This window comes from Gracilinanus agilis, chromosome 3 (genome assembly GCF_016433145.1).
Source record: "Gracilinanus agilis isolate LMUSP501 chromosome 3, AgileGrace, whole genome shotgun sequence".
Lineage (NCBI taxonomy): Eukaryota > Metazoa > Chordata > Mammalia > Didelphimorphia > Didelphidae > Gracilinanus > Gracilinanus agilis.
The window spans coordinates 395,291,682-395,318,169 of record NC_058132.1 but is presented as its reverse complement, the minus strand read 5'-3'; the positions used below and the strand labels follow the sequence as shown (position 1 = coordinate 395,318,169).

The window sequence follows — 26,488 nt, the reverse complement described above, 5'->3', positions numbered from 1 at the left end:
AGGAGAACAAACAAGTAATCATATCCAAACCTTCCCCCCCAAAATGGAAACTGGTCACAAGCTCTTGAAGAGTTCAAATCTCAGATTATGAGAAAGATGGAATGTATCTGGCAAGAAAATAACAATTTAAAAGGCAGAATTTCTCAATTAGAAAGTGAGGCTCAGAAATCAAATGAATTGATAAGCAAATTGAAGACCAGAAATGACTATCTGGCAGCCTTGAAGAACCAAACAGACCAGATTGGAAAGGAAAACCTAAAGATTATAGCCGAAAACCAGTCTCTAAAGGCTAGAATTGGGCAATTCGAAAAAGATGCACCCAAATCAAAAGAATTAATAAGTAAATTGGAGACCAAAATCAAACAGCTGGAAAACAAGATAGACCAAATCAAAAAGGAAAATCAAAAGAATATAGCAGAAAACCAGTCTCTAAAGACAAGAATTGGGCAAGTAGAAGCCAATGATCTCTCAAGACAACAAGAACAAATAAAGCAAAGTCAAAAGACCGATTAAATAGAAGGAAACATGAAATATCTCACTAAGAAATTGAAAGATCAAGAAAACAGGTCTAGAAGAGATAATCTGAGAATCACTGGTCTTCCTGAAAAAGCAGAAATTAATAGAAATTTGGACTCCATACTAAAGGAAATTATTCAGCAAAATTGCCCTGAAGTTCTACAACAAGAGGGCAATATAGACATTGAAAGGATCCATAGATCACCCTCTACACTAAACCCTGAAAAGACAACCCCCAGGAATATAATAGCCAAATTCAAGAGCTTCCAAGTAAAAGAAAAAAAATTTTATAGGAAGCCAGAAAGAGACAATTCACATATCAAGGAGCACCAATCAGGATCACACAGGATCTGGCAGCTTCCATACTACAAGACCACAAGGCTTGCAATATGATATTCAGAAAGGCAAGAGAACTGGGTCTACAACCAAGGATCACCTACCCATCAGAACTGACTATATACTTCCAGGGGAAAGTATGGGCATTCAACAAGATAGAAGATTTCCAAGTATTTGCACAGAAAAGACCAGGACTAAATGGAAAGTTAGATATCCAACCACAAAAACCAAGAGAAACATGTATAGGTAAACAAGAAAAAGAGGGGAAGAAAGAAAACTCTTATTTTTAAATTTACCTCTTTACATGCTTCAATAAGATCTAATTATTTGTATTCCTATATGGAGAAACATTTTGTGTAAATCTCTGTAAGGAACTCTATTCACTATTTTAGTATCCACTATTATAGTAATTAGAAGAATTATTCACAGGGGGAGGTTGGAGTACTAAATGGTCTAATATGATAAGGGGGTGGGTGGGAAAGAGGGGCTGAATAATAGAGGACACCAAGAGAAAGTTGAATGAATAAGAAAAATAGGATATTCTCTTATACACAAAGAGGGCATGGGAAGGGGGAGGGGATGAATACTATTTTAAGAAGGAGAGGAAGAGAGCATTAAGAGGTAATATTTAAACCTTACTCTCAGTAGAATTTACCCTGAGAGGGAAGAGTAGCTCTATCCATTGGGATATAGAACTCTAACCCTACTGAGAAAGTCAGAAGGGATAAACCAAGGGGAGCAGGGGAGTGGGGAGGTCAAAAAAGGGAGGGGAGGAGAAGGGAGAGGGAATTCATTAAGCCTTAAAAATAAAATAGTGCCATAACAAGGGAGGGGGTAGAAAGGGTAGTAAATCAAGGGAGGGGACAAGGGCTACTGGTTTAAAACAAATCACTGGTTTAAAAGGAAATAGCCCAAGAAGAAGGGGTAGAACTAAGAGAGGATACCAAAATGTTGGGAATACACAACTGATAATTATAACTTTGAATGTGAATGGGATGATTGATTATACTAAATTAAAAAGCTTTTGTACAGGGGGCAGCTGGGTAGCTCAGTGGATTGAGAGCCAGGCCTAGAGACAGGAGGTCCTAGGTTCAAATCCGGCCTCAGACACTTCCCAGCTGTGTGACCCTGGGCAAGTCACTTGATTCCCATTGCCTACCCTTACCACTCTTCCACCTATAAGTCAATACACAGAAGTTAAGGGTTTAAAATAAAGAAAAAGAAAAAAAAGCTTTTGTACAAACAAAAACAATACAACCAAAATCAGAAGGGAAACAACGAATTGGGAAAAAATCTTTATAACAAAAATCTCTGACAGGGGTCTAGTTACTCAAATATACAAAGAGTTAAATCAATTGTATAAAAAATTAAGCCATTCCCCAATTGATAAATGGGCAAGGGACATGAATAGGCAATTTTCAGATAAAGAAATCAAAACTATCAATAAGCACATGAGAAAGTGCTCTAAATCTCTAATAATTAGAGAAATGCACATCAAAACAAAGCTGAGGTATTACCTCACACATAGCACATTAGCTAAAATGATAGTAGGGGAGAGAAATGAATGTTGGAGGGGATGAGGCAAAATTGAGACATTAATGCATTGCTGGTGGAGCTGTGAACTGATACAACCATTCTGGCTGGCAATTTGGATCTACGCTCATAAGGCTATAAAAGATTGCTTGCCCTTTGATCCAGCCATACCATCGTTGGGTTTGTACCCCAAAGAGATCATAGATAAACAGACTTGCATGAAAATATTTATAACCGAGATTTTTGTGGTGGCAAAAAACTGGAAAAGGAGGGTATGTCCTTCTATTGGGGAATGGCTGAACAAACTGTGGTATATGCTGGTGATGGAATACTATTGTGCTGAAAGGAATAATAAACTGGAGGAATTCCATGGGAACTGGAAAGACCTCCAGGAATTGATGCAGAGTGAAAGGAGCAGAGTCAAAAGAACATTGTACACAGAGACCAATACACTGTGGTAAAATAGAATGTAATGGACTTAGCAGCAATGCAATGATCCATAACAATTCTGAGGGATTTATGGAAAAGAACACTACCTACATTCAGAGGAAGAACTACAGGAGTGGAAACACAGAAGAAAAGTAAAAGGTTGAATGCATGGGTTGAGGCGGACATGATTGGGAATGTAGACCTGAAACTACCACACCAATGTAACCATCAAGAATTTGGAAATAAGTCTTGATCAATGACACATGTTAAAACTATGGGGGTGGGGAGGTCAGGGGGTGAAGGGGAAAGTAAGAACATGAATCATGTAACCATGATAACTTTTCTAAAAAATAAAAATTATTAAAAAATGTGTTTGAGAAAATGGAATACAGGTTAGGCTTAAAAGTGTGTTGCATGTATTTTTTTTTGTTTATTTTTAGACTTAATTGCTAAACATTTTAAATTTAGAGGAAAGATCCAGTATACCCCTGTATCACTGGTAATAGAAAATTCTTCCCTTGTTCAGTTGGACTAGTTCCTTGAAGGATACAATGTCTCAGGTGAAAGGAATTCAGGTTGCTCTTTACAAATGACTTCTCACAAGACTCAGCAACTGCTGCTACTGACTGTAGTGTGGTCCTTGCTCCCAATTCTGGGTGCTGAAGCAACTTTTGATTGCTCTTCTGATGTTTCATGGATTACAAAATCATGACCTGGAACGCTCCATCTTTGGATATCCATTTACTTAAAATCAAGAAAGAACAAACACAAAAGAAACAGGAACCATGCATTCAGGACCCATAGGTGCCAAGTAGGGAGATAAGGCAACCTTAGCTTTTGTCCTTGCTTCCACCCAGAGGCTGTATTCTTCAATCAAAAGCCACAAGGGAAGGGGACAAGTACAGAAGACACCTAGAGAAGGGTTTATTAATACTTTTGTATGAAAACTCAATTACTTATTGAGGTATTTTCTTTTTTAAAAATATTTATTTTAAAATATATATTTATTTGTAGAATTTATTTACTAGTGTCCCAGCCCCTCCCCAAACTCCTCACATCATAGAAGATATTATCTGGGTGACAGATATATTCATAGAGATTAAGTCTTTTATGTTTTCACCTCTCAGTTTATTCTCTGGAGGTCATATTCATAATTAATTCTCTGGCTGTGTATGATGTCCTATTGGTTCTACTCATTTCACTATTCATTATCCTGTATAGTTCTTTCCAAGTTTTTTTAATTAACCTGCTCATCATTTTTTATGGTGTAGTTGTACTCCATCAAAATCCTAAACAACAATTTGTTTAGCCATTCCCCAATTAATGAGCATTCCTTCAGTTTCCAAATCTTTGCCACAACAGAGTGCTGCTATAAATATTTTGGAAAAGATAGATTCTTTTCCTTTTTCCCTGATCTCCTTGGGAAACAAACCCAGCAATGTTACTGCTGGGTCTAAGGGTATATACACAGTTGTATAACTTTCTGTGTCTAATTCCAAACTACTCTCCAAAGTTGTTGGATAACTTTTAAAAATTATGATATTTGTTCTGACTTTTCACTGACAGACACTTCTAGATCTCAAATTCTGACTGTGCAGTCCTCATCCCCAAATGGTGGAGAACATTTCTAAAAATGAAGACTTTTAATTAAAGTTCATTTCTCACAGTTTTCTTTCATTGGGGGAAAAAGGAATAGTTATACCCAAATCATTAAAAATAAAAAGGAAAGAACAATCAAACAAAAATATTTATATGTTTCCATCCTCTCCTCAGTTTTGATAAACATTCTTTAAAGATTTATTAGATAGCTTCATGTATTTCACTAAGTATTTTGCCCTTCATTTTAGTATAAATTTTTTTCAGAATTGCAAAATATCAGATTCTGACTGTAAAAAATGCTTCAGATTTTTAAAATATCCATTTTTTAAAAGTTCCCTGGCTACTTTTCCTTATTTCATAACAGAGGTCACATACTGCCAACTTTGGGATAAGGATTAGATGAGAACCAATTATATAGTAAAGGAATTACTGGATAATTAGATAATTAAAGGATAATTAGCTGCATTGGCAAAAGCAAACAAGCTTATTTTCCAAAATAAAATCATTTCAAATAATTACAAATGTACTAAATCACAAATTAAATTCATTATCTATCAAGGATCAACAACAACAGTAACTAAGTTTTGTGAGAGGAAAGTTAAACCAAAGAACTTATTTTTTTCTTAGTTAAATAATTTCCTTTAGATAGTAACTTGTTACTGGTGACAGCTTAACCATTGAATGTTGCCAGACTTTTTTACTTTACTGAAGCCTGCATCGTTACAGAAGTACTCAGTATTACTGAAAGCTATTATTCCCTTTCCACTTAAGTCATTTCTCAGGGATTTTCTGAGCATCAGGGTAATTTGTATGGCTTGTCTTTAGGAAGAAAGGGAATGTGGGATGAAGGGAAGGATCATGGAAGTTGGAAAGGCATCCAGAAAAGAGTATACTTTTCATTAGCCTTAGAAAGAATCAGTGGGAAGTATGTGTGGGGTGTATACTGCTTGCAGCCTGAAGCAATTTAAGAGATGAATAGAATTCAGTTACCCAGACTTCAGTAGCAGTGAGAGTTGGGGATTATTACTTGAAGTGAGTGAGCTAGGATATAGTCAAAAGTACATGAAATGCTCCCTCTACCCCAGGCCCTTCTGTGTGTGTTGCTCAGGTTATACTCTGGATTTGACACTAACAAAAAAAAGCTAGAAAAGTATTGATTAGCTCCAAGGCATATTGGTCCTGGATAGCTGTTGTTGTTTTTTAAAAACAAAATAATTTTACTTGAAACAGTAATAATAGAAGTTTTCAGACAAAGGATATTGACAGCTGTTATTGAATACAGTCAATAAAGAGTTCCTTCCCCTGGGGCCCAATAACTCTGTTCCTGGTTTACAGAATCTTTATTCTCTGGATTCCTCATATTTTACACAAAATCTGAAGAGACCAAAATACAGAGGAGTAAGTACTCTTGATATTCTAGAACAGTGATGGGCAAACTACAACCTGAAGGCTAGATGCGGGCCCCCTGAAATGTTCTATCTGGCCTTATGACATTATTCCTAATCTGATGAATATAATGAGTAGGATACAATACAATGAAAGTTCGAAAGAGTTACCTTAGAAACAGACTGACAGATGAGCATTTCCTTTCCTTTGGCCCGCTCTTTAAAAAGTTTGCCCATCACTGATCTAGAATAATTGTTCTCATCTTAGGTCTGTGAATTTTTTCATTATTTTTATAATTATTTCAATGTAATTAGTTTCTTTTGTAATCTTAAACATTTGATTTTATGTACTTAAAATATTATAATGAGATAGAACTATAGATTTCACCAGGCAGCCAGCAGGGTCCATGATACCCAAAAAGGTTAAGAATCCCCTTCTCTGGGGAAAGCTGGCCCTCATCTCTTCAAGCACTGTGCAGTGGTGAGATGGGTCCAATATACTTGATATCTAGATGCTATTAAAGGCTTTCCAACTTTGGATATAATCTGGGAACTGGCTGCTCAGATTAACTTTTTAATCTTTCTTTCAGGTATATTTTGTCCTACAATATATCCTAAGATGATCTCACAATGTTCTTTTTTTAAATCACCTCAGTATCAAAACTATCAATAAGCAGGTGAAAGAATGTTCTAAATCTCTCATAATTAGAGAAATGCAAATCAAAACAACTCTGAGGTAAAACCTCATACCTAACAGATTGTCAATATGACAGCAAAGGAAAGTAATAAATGTTGGTGGGAATGTGGCAAAATTGGGACATTAATGCATTGCTGGTAGAATTGTAAATTGATCAAACCATTATGGAAGGCAATTTGGAACTATGCACAAAGAGCCCTAAAAGATTGTCTACCCTCTGACTCAGCCATACCACTGTTGGGTTTATACCCCAAAGAGATAATAAGAAAAAAAGTCTTGTATGAAAATATTTATAGCTGCCCTCTTTGTGATGGTAAAAAATTGGAAAATGAGGGGATGTCCATCAATTGGGGAACGGCTGAACAAATTGTAGAATCTGTTCGTGATAGAATACTATTGTGCTGAGAGGAATAATGAACTGGAGGAATTCCATGTGAACTGGAATGACCTCTAGGAATTGATGCAGAGTGAAAAAAGAAAAAGGTATGATTGATCATGTGGTTTGATGCATATATGATTGGGGAGGTTGATCTTAAATGATCACTCTGTTGAAAATATTAATAATATGGAAATAGGCTTTGATCAATGATACATATAAAACCCAGTGGAATTGCTCATTGGCTAGGGGAGGGAGGGTGGGAGGAGGGGAGGGAAAGAACATGAATCATGTAACCACAGAAAAATATTCGAAATTACCTAATTAAATAAAAAAAATCACCTCAGTAGATGAGTTTTAAACCATTACTGTCTATCTAAACATTTTTAGATTTACACCAGGATTATTTGTAAGCCTCGTCTCATTTAAACAGTATTAATGGAAGTTAGCATAAAACAGATCATGACAGATCACAGGAAGATACCTAAGAACAGAATATTGTACTGTGAATATGGCAGAAAGAGATACTTGTGGTGATATTGATTGCATTCTGTTAATTTTCAGTCTAGAAGTTATGGGCTAAACTAGGTCAAGTTTCTTTTAATTCTGTTTTTGATTTTGGGTAAAATTTAGTTTTAGATATGTAAGTTCATGCAATACTTCTCCAAATTAAATAAATAATAATGCAATAGTCAAGTCCGTGGTCAAACAGATGGCCAAAGAAGGAAAATCATGGTATTTTCAAAAGTCCTGTCCTGAGTTTCTTCCACTGTCAATAGTAGAAAGGATTCCAGTTTATATGCCGCTCAGAATATGATGATAAGACTGACCATGTACTAAGACATAGAAACATGGCAAACAAATGCAAAAGAGCAGAAATAATAAACATAACCTTTTCAGATTATAATGCAATAAAAATAATAATCAGTAAGGGCACATGAATAGGTGAATCAAAAACTAACTTGAAATTAAATAATATGATTCTCCAAAATCATATAGTTAAAGAACAAATCATACAAACAATAATTTCATTGAAAGAATGGCAAAGATGAGACACTCTACCAAAATCTGTGGGATGTAGCTAAAGCCGTAATAAAGGAGAAATTTATATCACTGAGTGCATAAAATAACAAATTAGAGAGGGCAAAGATCAATGAACTGGGCATGCAAATCAAAAAACTAGAAAGGGAACAAATTAAAAAAACCCATTTAAAAACTAAATTAGAGATTATAAAAATCAAAGGAGGAATCAATAAAATTGAAAGTAAAAGACATATTGAATTAATAAATAAGACTACAAGCTGGTACTTTGAGAAAATAAATAAAATTTACAAAATACTGGTCAATAGAATTAATAAAAGGAAAGAAGAAAACCAAATTATCAGTATCAAAGATGAAAAGGGAGACCTCACCTCAAATGAAGAGGAAATCAAGGCAATCATTACAAACTATTTTGGCCAATTATATGGCAATAAATATAGTAATCTAGGTGATATGGATTGATATTTATAAAAATATAAATTGCCTAGATTAACAGCAGAAGAAATAGAATACTGAAATAATCTCATATGAGAAAAAGAAATTGAACAAGCCATCAAATGATTCCCTAAGAAAAATTCCCAAGGGCCTGATGGATTCACAAATGAATTCTATCAAACCTTCAAAGAACAACTAATTCCAATACCATACAAACTATTTGACACAATAAGCAAAGAAGGAGTTCTACCAAACTCCTTTTATGACACAAATATAGTACTAATCCCAAAGCCAGGTAGAACAAAAACAGAGAAAGAAAACTACAGACCCATCTCCTTAATGAGCATAGATGCAAAAATCTTAAACTCAATACTAGGAAAAAGACTCTAGCAAGTGATCATGAGGGTTTTTTATTATGATCAGGTGGTATTTATACCAGGAATGCAAAGATGGTTCAACATTAGGAAAACCATTTACATAATTGACCATATCAACAAACAAACCAACAAAAACCACATGATTATCTCAATAGATGCTGAAGCAGCCTTTGACAAAATACAACACTCATTCCTACTGAAAACATTAGAAAGTACAGGAATAGAAGGACCTTTCCTAAAAATAATAAATGGTATATATCTAAAACAATCAACAAACATCATCTGCAATGATGATAAATTAGAAACATTCCCAATAAGATCGGGAGTGAAACAAGGATGCCCATTATTATCTCTATTATTGAACATTGTACTAGAAACACTAGCAGTAGAAATTAGAGAAGAAAAAGAAATTGAAGGTATTACAATGGGTAGTGAGGAGACCAGGCTATCCCTCTTTGCAGATGATATAATGATCTACTTAAAAAATCCTAGAGAATCAACTAAAAAGTTAGTGGAAATAATCAACAACTTTAGCAATCTTGCAGACACAAAATAAAGACACATAAATCATCTGCATTTCTATATATTTCCAACACATCACAGCAGGATGAGTAAGAAAGAAAAATTCCATTTAAAATCACCCTAGACAATATAAAATACTTAGAAATCTATCTGGCAAGAAAAACACAGGAATTATATGCACACAACTATGAAACTCTTTCCACACAATTAAAACTAGATCTAAACAAATGGAAAAAACATTGATTGCTCATGGGTAGGATGAGCTAACATAATAAAAATGACTATCCTACCCAAATTAATTTGCCTATTTAGTGATATACCTATCAAACTACCAAAAAACTTTTTTTACTGAATTAGAAAAAACTATAACAAAGTTCATTTGGAAGAGCAAAAGACCGAGAATATCAAGGGAAATAATGAAAAAAAAATATGAAGGAGGGTGGCCTAGAAGTACCAGATATTAAATTGTACTATTAAGCAGTAGTCATGAAAACAATATAGTACTGGCAAAGAGACAGAAGGGAAGATCACTGGAATAGAGTAGGGAAAAATGACCTCAGCAAGATAGTTTATGATAAAACCCAAAGAACCCAGCTTTTGGGACAAAAATCCACTATTTGACAAAAACTGCTGGGAAAATTGGAAAACAATATGGGAGAGATTGGGCCTAGATCAACATCTCACACCCTATACCAAGATAAACTCAGAATGATGAATGACTTGAATATAAAGAAGGAAATTCTTAGTAAATTAGGTGAGGTCAGAATAGTATACTTGTCAGATCTATGGAAAAGAAAAAGTTTTTAAAACTAAGCAAGAGTTAGAAAAAATCACAAAATGTAAAATAAATAATTTTGACTACATTAAACTAAAAAGGTTTTATACAGACATAACCAATGCTATCAAAATTAGAAGGGAAGCAACAGTTTGGGAAATCTTTATAACCAAAAACTCTGACAGAGTTTTAATTAATCAAATATACAAGGAGCTAAATCATTAGAACAAAAAAATCAAGCAATCCCCCAATCTAAATGGTTAAGGGACAGGAATAGGCAATTTTCTGATAAAGAAATCAAAACTATCAACAAACACCACATGAGAAAATGTTGTAAATCTCTAATAATTAGAGAAATGCAAGTCAAAAGAATTCTGAGGTATCACCTCACACCTAGCAAATTGGCTAAAATGATAGCAGGGGAAACTAAGGAATGTTGGAGGGGATGTGGCAAAATTGGGACATAAATGCATTGCTGGTCCAGTTTTGAACTGATTCAACCATTCTGGATGGCAATTTGGAACTATGCTCAAAGGGCTTTAAAAGACTATCTGCCTTTTGATCCAGCCAAAGCACTGCTTGGTTTATACCACAAAGAGACAATAAGGAAAAAGATTTGTGCAAAAATATTTATAGCCGTGCTCTTTGTGGTGGCAAAAAATTGGAAAATGAGAGAATGTCCTTCAGTTGGGGAATGGTTGAACAAATAGTGGTATCTGTTGGTGACGGAATACTATTGTGCCAAAAGGAATAAAGAACTGGAGGAATTCCATGTGAACTGGAATGACCTCCAGGAATTGATGCAGAGTGAAAGGAACAGATCCAGGAGAACATTGTACACAGAGACTGATACACTGTGGTACAATCAAACATAATGGACTTCTCTACTAGCAGCAATGTAAGAGTCCAGAACAAGGCTGAGGGACTTATGAGAAAGAAAACTAGCCACATTCAGAGGAAGAACTGATGGAGGAGAAACACAGAAGGAAAACAACTGCTTGAACACATGGGCTGATGGGGATATTATTGGGGATTTAGACTTTAAGCTATAACTCTAGTCCAACTATCAATAATATGGAATTAGGTCTTGATTAATGATACATGTAAAACCCAATGGAATTGTGCATTGGTTAAGGGGGTAGGGGGGATTGGGGGAGAGGGAAAGAACATGAAATATGTAACTATGGGAAAATATTCAAAATAAAAATTAAAAAAAAAGAACATGATGATAATTTCATTGTTTTTCATGACTGATCCATTAAGGAACCTGCTGATAGCCTCTCTTTGTTGGTGGGTTGCTACTGCATCAGTGCTTACCACATCCATCTGTGAGCGTTTGGCATTAGTTTGTCTTCTAATTTAGTGAATTAGTATTCAGATAATCTGAAATAATGTGTAAGTTAAAGGTCAAAATAGGAGCATGAGCAAATAAGAAAGGAACTTCTAGAGGGTTTTATCTTATAAAGTTAATCCTATTATTTATAATCATTGCAAGAAATTAAATGATTGATATTGATTTTATAACAGATATCTGGGAAGGACTGAGGTGAAAAGGGGGATTTTATACATGAAATAACATGAGTTTAATATTCATTATTAACATTTTCTCCATCCCTTTCTTAAATATAAATCAAAGGTGTCTAACAAATAGAAAAGGACCATTAAACCATAAATGAGGATCCCTAAAGGCTGTATTAGGAAATCACATATTATTTGTACTCTATTGTATTTTTATTTATTTGGATAAATATTTATCAATTACATTTAAAAAAGCCTTATTGGTTTCTAAGGCAAAAGATTGTAAGGACTAGTCAACATAGTTTAAATGATTTCCCCAAGGTTACACTGATAGGAAGTCTCTAAGGCAATATTTGAACCCAGGTCTTTTCATCTCTAGGCCTGGCTTTATATACACTGAGCCAACTAGTTTCCTCTTACCAATTACATTTTAATCTGATTCTTTTTTGTCTCCTCATCCAGCCCGCCGATGTTCATTAGACTTTAGAGATAACTAATGAACAAGCTCTGATTTGTAGCATTTGTCAAAAGCCAATTGAAGCTAGCTCCAGCACATTCCTAGTCCTATTTCTTCATAAAAGCTTTAGTATTTTCTTAAGGAAGAAGGAGAGGTAGATGATAGTGGCCTTTATGGTAGTGGAATTAGACATAACAGCAACAACCTCATGACAGAATAATATCACTGAATTTAAATGAAAATAAGGAACTGGAGCATGTTATGTCACACAAGTGCTAGATAATAGGAGAGATATCTTCAAATATAGTAGAAATGGTAGGTGAGCAATAGAAAGCACCATGGAGAAAGGAGAGTGGCATAGTAAGGAATCCTTAATTCAATGATTAAAGGAGGAAAAAGAACTAGGGATCTGTGAGACCCACAGCCATTATGTGGAAGAGCAAACATAGACTGGGTATTTTCAGTCATGTGTATTGTACAAAAGCAATTTTATGGTAGTGACCCCAAATTATTTCTGTCCTGAGGGAAGCCCCTGATAGGGCTCAACTTCAGTCTGACACTATATTAAAGTGACTGAACAAACCTTGGGGAAAATAGGGACCCATAAAAGCAAGTGTTCTCTTAACTGTCTTCATGCTCTGGCATAAGGCAGAGCTTAAATGGTTATTGATTGGTTGTACTTTTGATCATAGCTAATAAATTTGTTTTGGGTTTTTTTTTGTTCTATGCCTGCCTAGTCTCATTTGATTGAAAGAGAAGAGAAGACAGAAGAGGAGGTCAAGAAATGAGAAAACTTAAACATTTTCTAGCTCTTGAAACCTGGTTGAGGGGCAACAAAATCTAAAATCTATAGAATCAGGTTATTTTTCAGAAACTTTGTGATTAAACCCATTTAGAAGTGTAACTAGCATGAAGCATCAAGATTTTGGGGCCATGAACCATAAGATACCATCTCTGTTAATATTGCTTTTTAAGACTCCTTCCCCCTACTTCAAAATTTTTAGGGGTACAATTTGGGCATGGATACCCTTTCTCCTCATCTTACTGCATCTCTATCAAACTATTCTCTGTTCCACAACTTCCCCTTTACTAAAGAAATGCTCTCCCAGTTCACTGAAAACACAGAGCTTCAGTAAGAGTGACAGGTTACACATGGTTAGCCTAAATTGATGATACTTAAGATTAAGTGCCCCTGGGGCAGCTGGGTAGCTCAGTGGATTGAGAGCCAGACCTAGAGACAGGAGGTCCTAAGTTCAAATCCAGCCTCAGACACTTCCTAGCTGTGTGACCCTGGGCAAATCACTTGACCTCCATTGCCCACGATTACCTCTCTTACACCTAAGAGCCAATACACAGAAGTTAAGGGTTTAAAAAAGTAATAATAATAATAATAATAATAATAATAAAAAGATTAAGTGCTATTGTGAGGAAGTTTACTAAATTATTATTTAGGAGACCTAGCAGGCAGGGTTGGAGAATTCAAAATGGAATGGGGAAAGAGGAAGTGTGGCTTCTCTCTCTGAGAATCCATGGTGTTAGGGACAAGTTGTAACTTATCCTGGGAGACCTCAGAGGAAGTGAAGTTTGTGCCCTGATTTGCTGATATCCAGAAGGAAGACTGTCATCTATTTGTGGGAGATTTTTGGTAGAGACAATTAATCCCAACCTGAGTTGCAGGTTAACTTGGGCTGGGTTAGCTCCCAGAATCTACCCACCTGAACAAGTACAGAGAGTGGTCCTGGAGGAGCTGCCCCATCACTGGAGTGTGTCAGAACTCTGCTATGAGGATACCCACTTCAGTCCTGCTATTCTTTGGGCCCTGTCTTGCTTTAGTTCTCATTTCAGTGTAGATAAGTCCCTCCCCTGACCCTGTGGTTTGCCCATTGTCTGGAAGTATAGAAACCCCTATTCCCATCCTTTAGACATAGTTCCCTTAATTAAATTTGTTACAAGCCCTCTTGTCATTTGCTTGCTGGTTTTCACAGACCCCTTGTTTAGGTGGGGCAGGGTGACAGTTAGGGTCTAACTGTCACTCCTGTCAACAGTCATTTCTCTTAACAGCTAAACCCAGTTTCCCTAACTTGTTTGGTCCCACCTATTGTCCATTCCTGTCTCCTATCCACCCTTCTGAACCCACATATAATATTTAAGTTGCCTCCCTTGTTTTTCCTCATACGAGTGCCAAAATGATAATTTCTGGCTAGATTTATTGATTTCTCTTTGATTAGAAGATTTTATTTCTCATATCCTTATTAATTTTGTAAGTAATATGTATATGTTCTAATTGCTGTTTAAGATTAATAATTGTTTTTTAAAAATATTCAAATGTTTTAAAAATCCATTTAAGCAAATTACACACAGTTTGAAAAACATTTTACATTTCTTTTAAGCATGACTTTTCTTCAAATCCATAGAAACAATAAAAAAGGCTTCTGTAAAAATAGTTGTTCTTATTGTACTGTTTTCTTGACTTCATTCAGCATGCTATATTTTGTTGGTGAAAGAGCAATAAGAATAAGATTTACCTAGTTTTGAACTACAAGCTAAGGGAGCGCAGACAAGTCCCAATTTCTATTGGCTTCGGTTTCCTTTTTTATAAACAAGGGATTTTGATAACAATGTGTGTAATATCTACCTCACAGTTCTGTTGTGAAATCAAATGATATATTGTTGGTAATATATTTGGCAGGCCTAAAAATGAGAAGTTCTGTGTTCAAACCTGTCCTAAGACACTTCCTAGATGTGTGACCCTGGGTGAGTCACTTAATATCCATTGCCTGTTCCTTACTGCTCTTCTCCTTTGGACCCAATACACAGTATTGATTTTAAGATGGAAGAAAATAGTTTGTTTTTTTTTAAATATATTTGGCAAAATGTAAAATTTAACAACAGACTATCATCAGTATGAGTGATTATTTAATATAATTTCCTTTTAAAATTTAAAATTTTAATGACCTTATAGTAGAGTTAAAAGCTTGTAATTCTTGTTTATAAACTTTCTTTCATAGGTAACTTCAGATCTTCCAATGGTTTGGGGATGTCCGAGGATTACTATAGAGCCTGATAATTCGATTTCTTATATTCTACACATATGCCCATGGAAACGAGGAGTATTTAAAGGTATCAAAATTAGTAAATCAATAATTTCCTTAACCCATATATATTTTTCTAACTTCCTAATATTTTCAATTGTTCTCTATCCACACAAACACAAACACATGTCCTACTTCAATCATGCATATTAAAGGCTTTGGTGCAGCAATGTGACACAATGGATACAGAATTGAATTTGAACCAAGAAGACATGAGTTCTAATCCTTTCTCATCACTTATTGTGAGACCCTGGAATACTATCTTAATCTCTGTTTCCCTCAATTTCCTTGTCTAAAAGTGGAGATAATAGTAGTACCTACCTCCCAGATTCTGTGAGAATCAAATGGGATAATATTTGGAAAGCAACTTGTCCCATCCTAGAGTGCTATGTAAATGCTACTTATTACTAATGTTTCAAGGAATCTATTAAAATTATATTATATTGTTTGACATGAGAACACAGATTCATTCATTCCAGAAATAGATGATTTTGTACTTGAAGAACTTATGAATTCTTATATTTAGTTTTTATTAATCCATCATGCAATTAGAATTAGCAGATTTATGCTCTAGGGAAAAATTAGGGCTTAAGGTAGAATAATATCTTGTATGTGAAGACTTATAATTATCTTATTTGATGTTGACAATAATTTCATGTTATAAACAATATTGGTCATGGAACTAAGTTTGGTTATGTTGAAAATGATTGTTTCGCCAATGTGATCTCATGTCCTTTCAACTCTGGGGTCCTACAAGCATGCCAGTTTTCTCATTTTACAGGTGAGGAAACTAGTATCAAAAACCCTGTCCATTGAATATTATTTTAAAGTAATAGAGCCAAGTCTCACAAAAACGTGTTTTTCAGTTATCATGCCTTTATTAAAGGAAAATTGTTGAAATTCAACATATATGGTTCCCCTTAAAATAAAATTTCATTCTGGAAACAAATTGATCATTCAGCCAGTTAACATATTTTTGATGGAATCTGAAGGGAAATTTTATCATCCTGAGTATAGATTTACAGAAAAAACATCCTTTTATTCTTCTAAAATGTTCATATTGAAAAGAAATATCAAGTCATATTTTTCTACCAATTTGTGGCCAAGCTCCTTGGGAAGGTGACACTTGACTCCTAAAATCTAGTTTCTGACCTTAGCATCGAACTAAACCTGTTGTCTGCCAGGTTGTCAGTGATCTCATAACTCTCAAATTCAATGGCATTTTTCCAATCCTCATTCTTCTTGACTTCTCTGAAGGCTTTGATACTATCAGTCGATTTTTATCTTCTCCTTGTTACTTCTCTTTTGGTTTTTAGGAAGCTGTTCCCTCTTGATTCTCCTACTTATTTGATTGCTCTGTCAATCTCCTTTTGCTGGATCATCATCCAGGTCATACTTACTACCTGTGAATGTCACACATAACCGTCTTGGGCTCTTTTTTCTTTTCCTTATGTATAGTTGCATTGGATAAGTTCATCAACTCCCATGGATTTAAATATCATCTCTGTGCTGATGATTCTTAGATCTACTGTTCAAACCCTAAACTCCAGTCTTGCATCTGCAACTATCCTATTTGACATTTCAAACCAGATGTCCTCCAGACATCACAAACTCAATATGTGCAAAACTGATCTTATAACTTTTCCTGCTAAACTTTCTGCCTTCTAAAATGTCCTATTATTATTAAGGGCATTACGAGTCTCCTAGACTCACAACCTAGGTATCTTCCTTTACTCTTTTAAAAAATATTTTACTTTCTCCCCTATTACATGTAAAGACAACATTTTTAACATTTTTAATAGTTTTGAATTCCAAATTCTCTCCCTTCTTCTGACACTCTCTCCCTTCCTTCATGCCCCCCCTTCTCTGAGAAGGTAAGCAATCTGATATAGATTTTACATGTGTTATCATGTAAAACATTTTCCCATATTAGTCATTTTATGGAACTATCTTTCAGATGCCCCATATCCAGTCCATTACTAAGATCTGGTGATTTTTCCTTTGTAACATCCCTAAATTATGTCTTCTTCTCACCTTTAATACAGTTGCCATTCTAATGCGGGCCCTTTTCCCCTCACATCTGCTCCATTGCAATATGGTATGCCAGTTCAGAAGCCTCTCCCCCCCTCAGTCCATCTTCCTGCAGCTGCTAAAGTGCAATTTTTTAAAAGTGCAAGCCTGATCATGTCACTTCTCTGCTCTCTCTTCCTTTGTCTCCCTATTGTTTATAGGTCAACTATAGCATCCTCTGTTTAGCATTCAAATGTCTTTGGAATGCCCTTCTCCCTCAATCTCCTTCTAGTCTTCTTACACCTTAAACTCTTCAGTGATAATGAATGACTTCCTTCTTGCTACTAGCCCAAGATATCCCATTTCCTGAATACAGATCTTTTCACTGATGGTCCTCCATCCCTGAAATACTTGCTCTTTCATCTCTCTCTCCTGGCTTCCCTGGGTTTATTCAGGTCCAAGTTTAGAGCCATTCTTCTACAGAAAGCCTTTCTCAGTCTCTCCTAGTTCTAATCCTTTATCTCTGTTGATTATTCATTTAGTGTTAAGTATTTTTTCATGAAGCTGTTTGCATATTGTTTCCTCCATTAGCTATGAGCTCCTCCAGATCAGGGGCTTTTTTTGTCTCTCTTGTTATCCCCAGTATTTAGCACAGTTTACATATATAGTAGGGATTTAATTAATAAATGCTTATTTACTTGACTGATGCTAGATAATACATATGGAATAGTTCAGATATATTCTTCAGTATTATAAATATTAGGTTTTTTTTAGTGAGCTGTTTAAGACTTTATCTCTCATTTTGTCCTTAAATTAAGTTTTGGTCTAGCAAATCATAGATAATTAATAAATATTGAAACTATATCTACTTAGAAATTAAAATATAGGTCCCGATCCCATAATTATAGTATTAGTTTGATGTAGAAATTATATATGAATGTTTTAGTCTTTCTTCTGGTTTTTCTCAAGGATGGAACAGAAGTAGAGTATTTTAGTGATAACATTCATTAAAACATGAAGGCTTAATTGCTTTTTCAATAACTTTAAAGTGACCTGTCTAGTTTGATAACAATTGAAATGTCAAAGGCTAATTTGACTGTCAAAAGCTGCCATATTAGCAAAGGACTAAATAGATTGTGTAAAATTAAGGAGATTCTTTCTTAAATATCAATAAATACTCATGTAGTAAAAAATCACTTAAATTCACATTTTTCTTTGTATGTTTTATGTCTCATATAAAACCAGTTTTTTAGAGACTTTGGCGATATAGAGCCTAGAAGCTCAGCTGTACTTTGGCAGCAGTAATTATAGAATTTAATTTAATCTCAGTAATTACAAATAGAAAATGTAGTTTTAAATGAATTCAGAAAAATAAACAGCTTAAAATATGATTATGTATTAAATGAATTTTCCATAATATAGAATTAATTTTTGAAAAACAGGGCACTAGTTAATGTAAGGAGAAAGGTGGGTGGTATAATTTGCTTAATTGATACCTTAGTTCCACCAAAAAACAACCTATAGTGGTCCATAGCAACTTAGAAGTTACACTCATTATATATCCTTTCATACTCTTTGTTTCTATTCTCATTTATTGTCAACCTGAAAAAACACAGAACTACCAAAGCAGTTACAAAAGAACATGCCTTTAATCAGCAAAAGGGAGAAAATGTTCTTATGGATATTATACAGAGCCAACACACATACCACACAGAGCCAAACTTGAGAGACTGGGTGAATACTTTCTTTGGTAAACACACTCATGATGGGAATTTCCATTGAACAGTAGAACTGAGGGTCTTAGATTTACTTTCAGTAGTATATGAAAGGAAGGACAACAGATTGACTTACATAGACATAGTTTACACTTGTTTTTTAGTAGATAGTGCTCTTAAATCCCATGGACAAGGTAACTTATACAATAAATATAACTAATAATCAAGAATTAGAAAAAAATTAATATCATGAGGAATAAAGTTGATGGAACTTCTCTACTCAGCTGCCTCAAAGTTTTTGTTATATGAGTCATGTCCAAATCTTTGTGACCCTATTTGGAGTTTTCGGGGCAAGGATGCTTGTGGTTTTTCATTTCCTTTTCTAGCTTACTTTACAGATGAGGAAACTGAGGCAAATACTGTTAAGTGACTTGGTCAGGATCACACAGTGAATGTTTGAAGCCAGATTTGAATTCAGGAAGATGAATCTTCCAAATTCCAGACCTCAAATTCTACCCACCTAGTTGCTTACCTGTCTTAAAGAAATAGGTTCTAATAAATGAAATAGTCTTTCATGTTATTTCACTCAGTTTTCAACTCTGCTGTTTGGCTCCTAATTCCCTCATTCAAATGAAATTGCTTTCCCCCATGTTGCAAATGTTCCTTTATCTCTGTCTTTTTATATTATTTGCATTATCTCTAAGCCCTAATATATTGTCAATTTTTGTAAAAGTTCCATGTGGTGCTGATAAATTTGTAGTCCCAATTAGAAGATGTCATAAGTAATTTAGCTCCAAATTAGCCAGCATTTTGTTCAATTCCCTAGGTTCCATTTGGTTTATCTTTTTGTTTCCAATAAAGAAAAATACATTGAAATTTCCTACTGCTCTTTTGTTACAATGAATGCCTTCTTTTTATATCAGTTAATTTGTTCATGGCAAATGCTGATGCTATATATTTCAGCATATATACTTATTAATATTTGTTTTTCTATTATCCTTTTTAAAATAATGTAATTTCTTTTTTATCTCTGTATAGTAATTTTTTTGTGTGTTATCTGATATCATCATTGTGACTCCTTTCTTTTAAAGTTATACCTAAGGTGTAGTAAATCTTGTTCTAAGCTGTAATTTTTATTCTTTTATGACTTTGATTTTTACATATGTTTCTCAGAGCAACAGATTATGAGGTTTTCTTTTCTCATCCAAACTGTCATTCCCATTTTACTGGATTGTTTAATCCAGTTACAAAGAGTTTAATACAATTACTCAGAATTAAGTGGAAATGTTTTCTTCATTTTTGTCTCTAGTTTTTTTTTTTCAGAATTAGAAGTTTTATGATTTCCTTTGGTTTTTTAAGTCAGCCAAACAGTCATTAAATATTTATTTAGGTCCTAATGTATGCAAGGTACTGTGCTAAATTCTGGGAGGAGGAAGAAATCCCTATTCTAGAGGAGGTTACAAGATTTTGTTCCCATAATTATTTGTCTTAATTAATTTTAAGGAAAGTGTCTTTGTATGGACTCTTCTTTTCACCCTTACCTTTTGTTATGTGCAGAAACCCATTTTTCATGGGTGTGCAAGCTGGCAGTTGCCACTTTAGAACACAGAACTTGGCAGAGGACCCAGGCCAGGTGCCAGGGTGCCAATCGAGGTGAGGGTATAAAAAGGGATCCCCAGACTCCTGACTTCAATTCTGACTCTGAACTCCAGGGTTAGGGAGGAAAAGGGTGGAAAGTAGGCCCTGGGTTGTTCTGGGTGTTTTTTTGGGTAGATTGGTAAGGTAGGCAGGAACAACTACCATTGCTAGCCAAATTTAATAGCTCTTTGGCATACCCAACAACCCTTATTATAAACAAGAGATTTAGTTCAACTGTCAAGTCATCTGCATCTGACCCAAGGCTTTCCAGCCCTCAGTCAGCAACCATCTGTATCAGAGTTGAGATTTGCCCTCAAGGCTTTCTCATACTTCTGCACCTAGAAAAATCAATCTGTTTTCTAAAGTAATCTAGTGATATTATTTAGCCAAAATCCTTTAGCATACCTTCACCCACTTTCCAACTCCCATTTATCTGTTTCAGTTTAATTACCAGTAAACCCATTTTAATCTCAAGCTTAAAGATCTTTGAAGCCATTTGCCTTACCTTATCATTGGTCATCTATCACCATCACTAGTTCAGAATAACAACTTTAGTTGGCCTGCCTTATTCAGCAGTTTCATTTCAGGAAGTCCCAACCTCCTTCTTAGAAACTGAACCAACTGACCAATTATATTGGTTCCAACTCCCAGGGGCAGAGGCAGAGAATCCAGAACTTAAAGGGGTCTTGGCCTCTTGAGAGAGTTTATCTAACTCTCACTGAGCTTTGGTGTAGGGGCCCTCCTTCACATAACATCTGCCTAAGGTCCCTTGGCTGCCCTTATATCATTCACTCTTCTCCCTGCATTACACTTTCCCTGCATTACACTTTTCATTCGCTTTCATTTGTTGACTCTTTCTCTAGTTCTGGGATTTTACATAACTTATTTGCTTCTTTTTCTTTTTCCATTTTCTTATTAAATTGTTCCCTTTTTTTGAACATTTTTATCCCTTTTATTTAAGTGGTTAATTAAAAATTCCTCTCTCTTCTCCTCCCCTTCAACTTATTTTCTTTACTAAAAATTTTTTTGTTCACTGTGCCTTCCTCCACCCATTTTTAAAGTTACATTGTCAATTATCATGCATATCAGTTGAAGAAATGTAACTTTCTTTGGAAAATATGTATAGTCAAGCAAAACAGATTCCAGTTTAGAACATACTCAAAAATATATGTTCCATTCTATATATTTACTTATTCCATCACCTTTCATTCAGGACAAGTGTAGCAATGGAATCATGATTGATTGTTATATTGACTAGATTTCTTAAGTCTCTTGAAATTGCTTTTAATAGTGTTGCTATATAGTGCAAATTGTTTTCCTGGTTACAAATGTTCCTTGGTTCCTCTGAAATTCTCCCCTTCATCTTTTTTTTTTTAACAACACAATGGCATTTCATTACATTAATTTACCTTAATTTGTTCAATCATTCCTCATTTGGTAGGCAGTTTCCATTTTTTTCCATCATAAAAGGGTATGCTATAAATATTTTTAAACATGTGAGTCATTTTCTTCATTCTTTGATCTCTTTGGGATATAGGACTGATAGTTCTATTATTTGGAATAAGGGTATGCACAGTTAAGTAAAATTTAGGACACCGTTCTAAATTGTTTGCCATAATGCCTGTACCAATTTGCATCTCCCCATCAGTATATTAATGTGTTTATTTTCACACGACCATTATGTGTATTGCTTCCCTTTTCCCAACTTTGCCAATCTGATGCTTAAGAGATATAACCACGGGGTTACTTAATTTTTCTATGTATTAAACACTGGGAACATTTTTTTTCCATAGCTATTTTCATAGGCTACAATTAGTTTGGCCTAGTGAATAGAACCCAGGCCTGGGGTCTGAAAGATCTGAGTTCAAATCAAGCCTCTGATTCTTATTAGCTGGTGTTATAAGGGTTTCCTAACCCTTATAGATTATTAGTATTATATGGTATTACCAATACTAGAGTCTTGTATGGACAGGCTATTGATTTGACTGTTGATGAGATGGCTTCTCAGACTAGTCCAAAGAATTCTGGCTTAGGCCAGTATTTAAAAATATAATTTTATTATCGGCAAAAAATCTAAAGGAAGGGATAGTGAAAGGAAACAGGTAGAAAGGAAATTCTTATATAGGTCCCTAAACTAATAAATCTTACTAGAACCACCCAATCAAACCTGATCTGCAAGGATCGCCTTCTTCCTCAAACAGTGTTGAGGCTATCCTCTCTTCCTAATTTATCTAAAACTCCAAAATACTTATCTAATTATCCTATCCTGAATTATAAACTTATAAATGAGAGAAATAAATTAAGTTTCTTTTCTTTGTGTCTGGATGAAAAATACAGTTTAGAGTCTCCACAGCCTTTCTCCACTCACATAGCAATCCTGCTGGGCTTACTCTGTTATTGTACGCAACAGTCTCCTTCACTTCTCTGGCCTAATAGATGATTTTTAGATGTGAAAAACTGAGATTTTCCAACCTCACCAAGCAACTGTTAGGACCTCCTTACAGAGCAGAGTTAGCTCAAAAAGTGAAGTCCATTGGATTAAATGACTCTCAAAGCACCTTGGGAAAATTATCTTTTACCCATAATCCATCTATGAGATTCCATTCAGATTTAAAGAAACCAAACTTATAAATCTCTCTCATATATTTTATCAATAAATGATGTTCCTTAACTATTTTTCCTAATAAACTCTTACTTAATTTACAAATAATTCTCTACACTGGGTAGCCCTGAACAAATTACTTAATCCTGTTTGTGTCCATTTCCTAATCTAGAAAATTAGCTGAAGAAGAAAAGGGCAAACTAAACCAGTAACTTTTTCAAGGAAAGCCCCAATGGAGTCATCAAGAGGCAGACAATATTGAAACAACTGAACAATAACATAGCTAGTTTGAATTTCTTTCACTGAGAACTGCCTGTTCATATTATTTGACCTTTTGTAATTAGAAAAGGGTTCTTTTATAAATTTGAATTAATTTTTAATATCTCGTATATAAGGACTTTATCATAGAAACTTGCTTCAAAGATTTTTTTCTCAGTTAATTTTTTCACTTGTAATCTTAGCTATACTGTATTTGTGCAAAAAAGTTTTGCTTTTATGGCACTTTTTTGTCCATTCTAGCTTCTGTCTTATTTTCTGTTCCTTGTTTGGTCATAAATTCTTCCTCTGTAAGTAGGACAGAAATATAACTTCTTCCTTACCCCTCAAAATTGTCTATGATGTGCCTTTTTTCTATCTGGGTCATATACTATTTGGAACTTATTTTATTAGATGTTGTAAGGTATGGTTTAAACTCATTTTTATCAGACTACTGTTCAGTTTTTATCAAATAGTGAATCTTTATCATAATATCTGGGGTTTGGAATTTTGTGAACTTGGAAAATATCTGCCAAGACAGTTTTATCAGAGTGGGACCACTGTGCATGCTCAGCTTCTTGTAGCTACAGGTGAGCTCTAGGTAACAGGTAGACACCAAGGATGAATGAACAGCCCTGAAAAAGTCATTTCAAGTCCTCACACTGGACCCTATCATATATTGCTGTAACAAATGATTTTCATTGAACAAAAATCTAGATATAAACTCCTCATCCTCAACTTATAAAAAAACTACAGTAGCAATTCATTTCCCCTAGGGCCAAATATAAACTTCAGTTTTTAAAGACTTTCAAAACTTTGCCCCATCTTCTTCTTCCAGACTCATATAATACTACCTTTCCAAAGAAAATGGCCTTCTCTTTATTCTGCACACATGAAGGTCCATCTTCTCTCTTTTTACCTTTGCTCTGATCATTGTCATGATCGAAATTAAGATGAATTGAGGCAATAAAGTTCTCAGAATTTTCCCCTTATTAGTGAGACTAGCATTCACCAATGAAAGAGATCAGTAGCCAAAGACCATAAGTTAGGGAGGATAGCATCTTTTATAGTGATTAACAAGAGCAAAATCTTGATGAACAGGTATATTTTTTTCTCATTGGCTAGATGTTTCAATGAGGATGTGGATAAGTGTGATCTCAATTCCTTTCCATTTTATCATTGGGGGATGAGATCAGTTCCCAGGTGGCCAGAGTAGTCCTGTGGTGGCATTAGCCTGTAGACATTGGGGGTTTTTATACCAGTTTAGATTGATGAGACTGACCTTTAGGCAAGTTTCTGTGGAAGAGGAGTGATGATGAAGTTACAAAGGAGACTTAAGTCAGAAGAATGGAATTGTGACCCAAGTGACCTGAGATTGCCTGAGTACCTTTGCAGGAATAAGGGTTAGTCTCCCACAGGGAAGAAGAATATTAAATCTATCCTGGTATAATTCTTAATAAATAGAGTTAAAAATCAGTTTTCAATTTCATACTGTCCTCCATATTGGGACTATACTCTCTCCTTTGCCTATGCCTCATAGAATTTCTTTCTTCCCTTCAAATTATAGCTCAGATATTATCTTCAATAGGAAGTGTTTCTTGGTCCTGGCAATCCCCCAATTTATAGCCCTCTACTTCCCAAGCTATCTCTTTTTTGCCTAGATTATATTTATACTTTACATATTAATCTGTGCATAGTAGTATAGGTACCTGTGATCTTTCCTTTTATAATATGAACTCCTTTGAAAATAGGTCCTGTTTAATTAATTGACTTTGTTTCCCCAGTACTTAATACAATAATAAATACTTATTTAATTGATTGATCAGGCAATAAGGAAGAAAGAAAATGTCAACAATAGGTACTACTACAATTAAAATTCATAAAGCACATGGTGTAGCGCCATTTAAAGACGCTAAAATTGTAAGGCTGAGCAATTATTTTTTCAAATGTACAGTTATTTTTCCTTTTGCAATGTGCTTCTAAAGTTCCAAATTTTCATATCCTATTGTTTAAGACCTGACTTTTCAAATATTAGCACAGGTTCAGATTAATTTAACATTAATACTATACACTTTCCAGTTTCAAAATTATAGCTTAAGCATTTTCATTCACAGCATACAATTATTTTTAAATTATAGGTTAGGTATTTTCTTTCATTGCATTTAATATCTTCTATGGAATATATGTGACTTTATTCCCCTATAGGAAAAACTTTTTAACAATATATTTAAAGCATCATACTATATACATCCTTGGGACATATATATATATATGTATATATGTACATATTTTTTTCTCCAGAGATAAAATATACCTTAATCACAGCAAGAAAAATTTAACTGAGATGAAGACATACAAAATCATTGCTTGGGTAAAATGAGGGAAAGCAAAAGGCACTAATTTGTTTTTTTTAATAATCATTTGAATGTAGCAAAATAATAAAAGATTATTACTTTCTGGGTTTTTTTAGCATGAGTTTTTTTAAAAAAACCCTCAATAGTTCTATTCTGAACAAATCTACTTTTCTGATGCAGATGAAACACAATTTAAGAAAAATTGTCTGACATAAAAGATAAATAGAACAGCACCTGTATTCTATAATTTCCACCTCTCTGATAGGTAAGAAAACTGTCTAAACATAGAGTCTAAATTTTAACCTTCTTTACCTCCCTTAACTATAAAACAGTCCATGGTAAAAAATGTAATTATATTAAATATAAAATATTCCCTACATTTTTAAAATCTGACTAGCTCTTTTAATTTGGAAGCATGTGATTGTTTTCTATTTCTGATACAACAGATTATTTTATATATAATGATTCTTTGTTTTTCAAGATAATAGTAGCTCAGAAAAGAAGAGATTTCATCTCTCTGAATTCTTTTCTACTCTTTTTACCTTAGTGGCCAAAATTAAGATAAAAATTAATAGCTACTCAAAATGAGGTTAAAAGTCAAATTTTATGAAAAGTTTATAATACTAATCCTTCTAAAATTAATTGCAATTAAAATGTTTAACAGTCAGTTAATGAGTCAGCTGGCATGTATTAAGTAACTAGGGAATTGGATGGCATGAAGAATAGAGAGTTAACTCTAGAATCAGGAAGATCTGAGTTCAAATTCATCTTCAGTCTCTAGACATGTTGCTTAACCTCTGTTTGCTTTTTTCCAGTGGAGAAGGAA

General features: G+C 34.4%; 1 protein-coding gene across 1 annotated transcript in view; it reads left to right on the top strand.

Annotated features, from left to right (window-relative positions):
- The window catches only part of CFAP47 (cilia and flagella associated protein 47), an 859,036-nt gene that overhangs the window by 478,388 nt on the left and 354,160 nt on the right, over window positions 1-26,488 (top strand). The window contains exon 49 of the mRNA XM_044669214.1: window positions 15,005-15,116. Within this exon, the coding sequence (XP_044525149.1) occupies window positions 15,005-15,116 (112 nt within the window). The remainder of the gene's footprint in view (window positions 1-15,004; window positions 15,117-26,488) is intronic.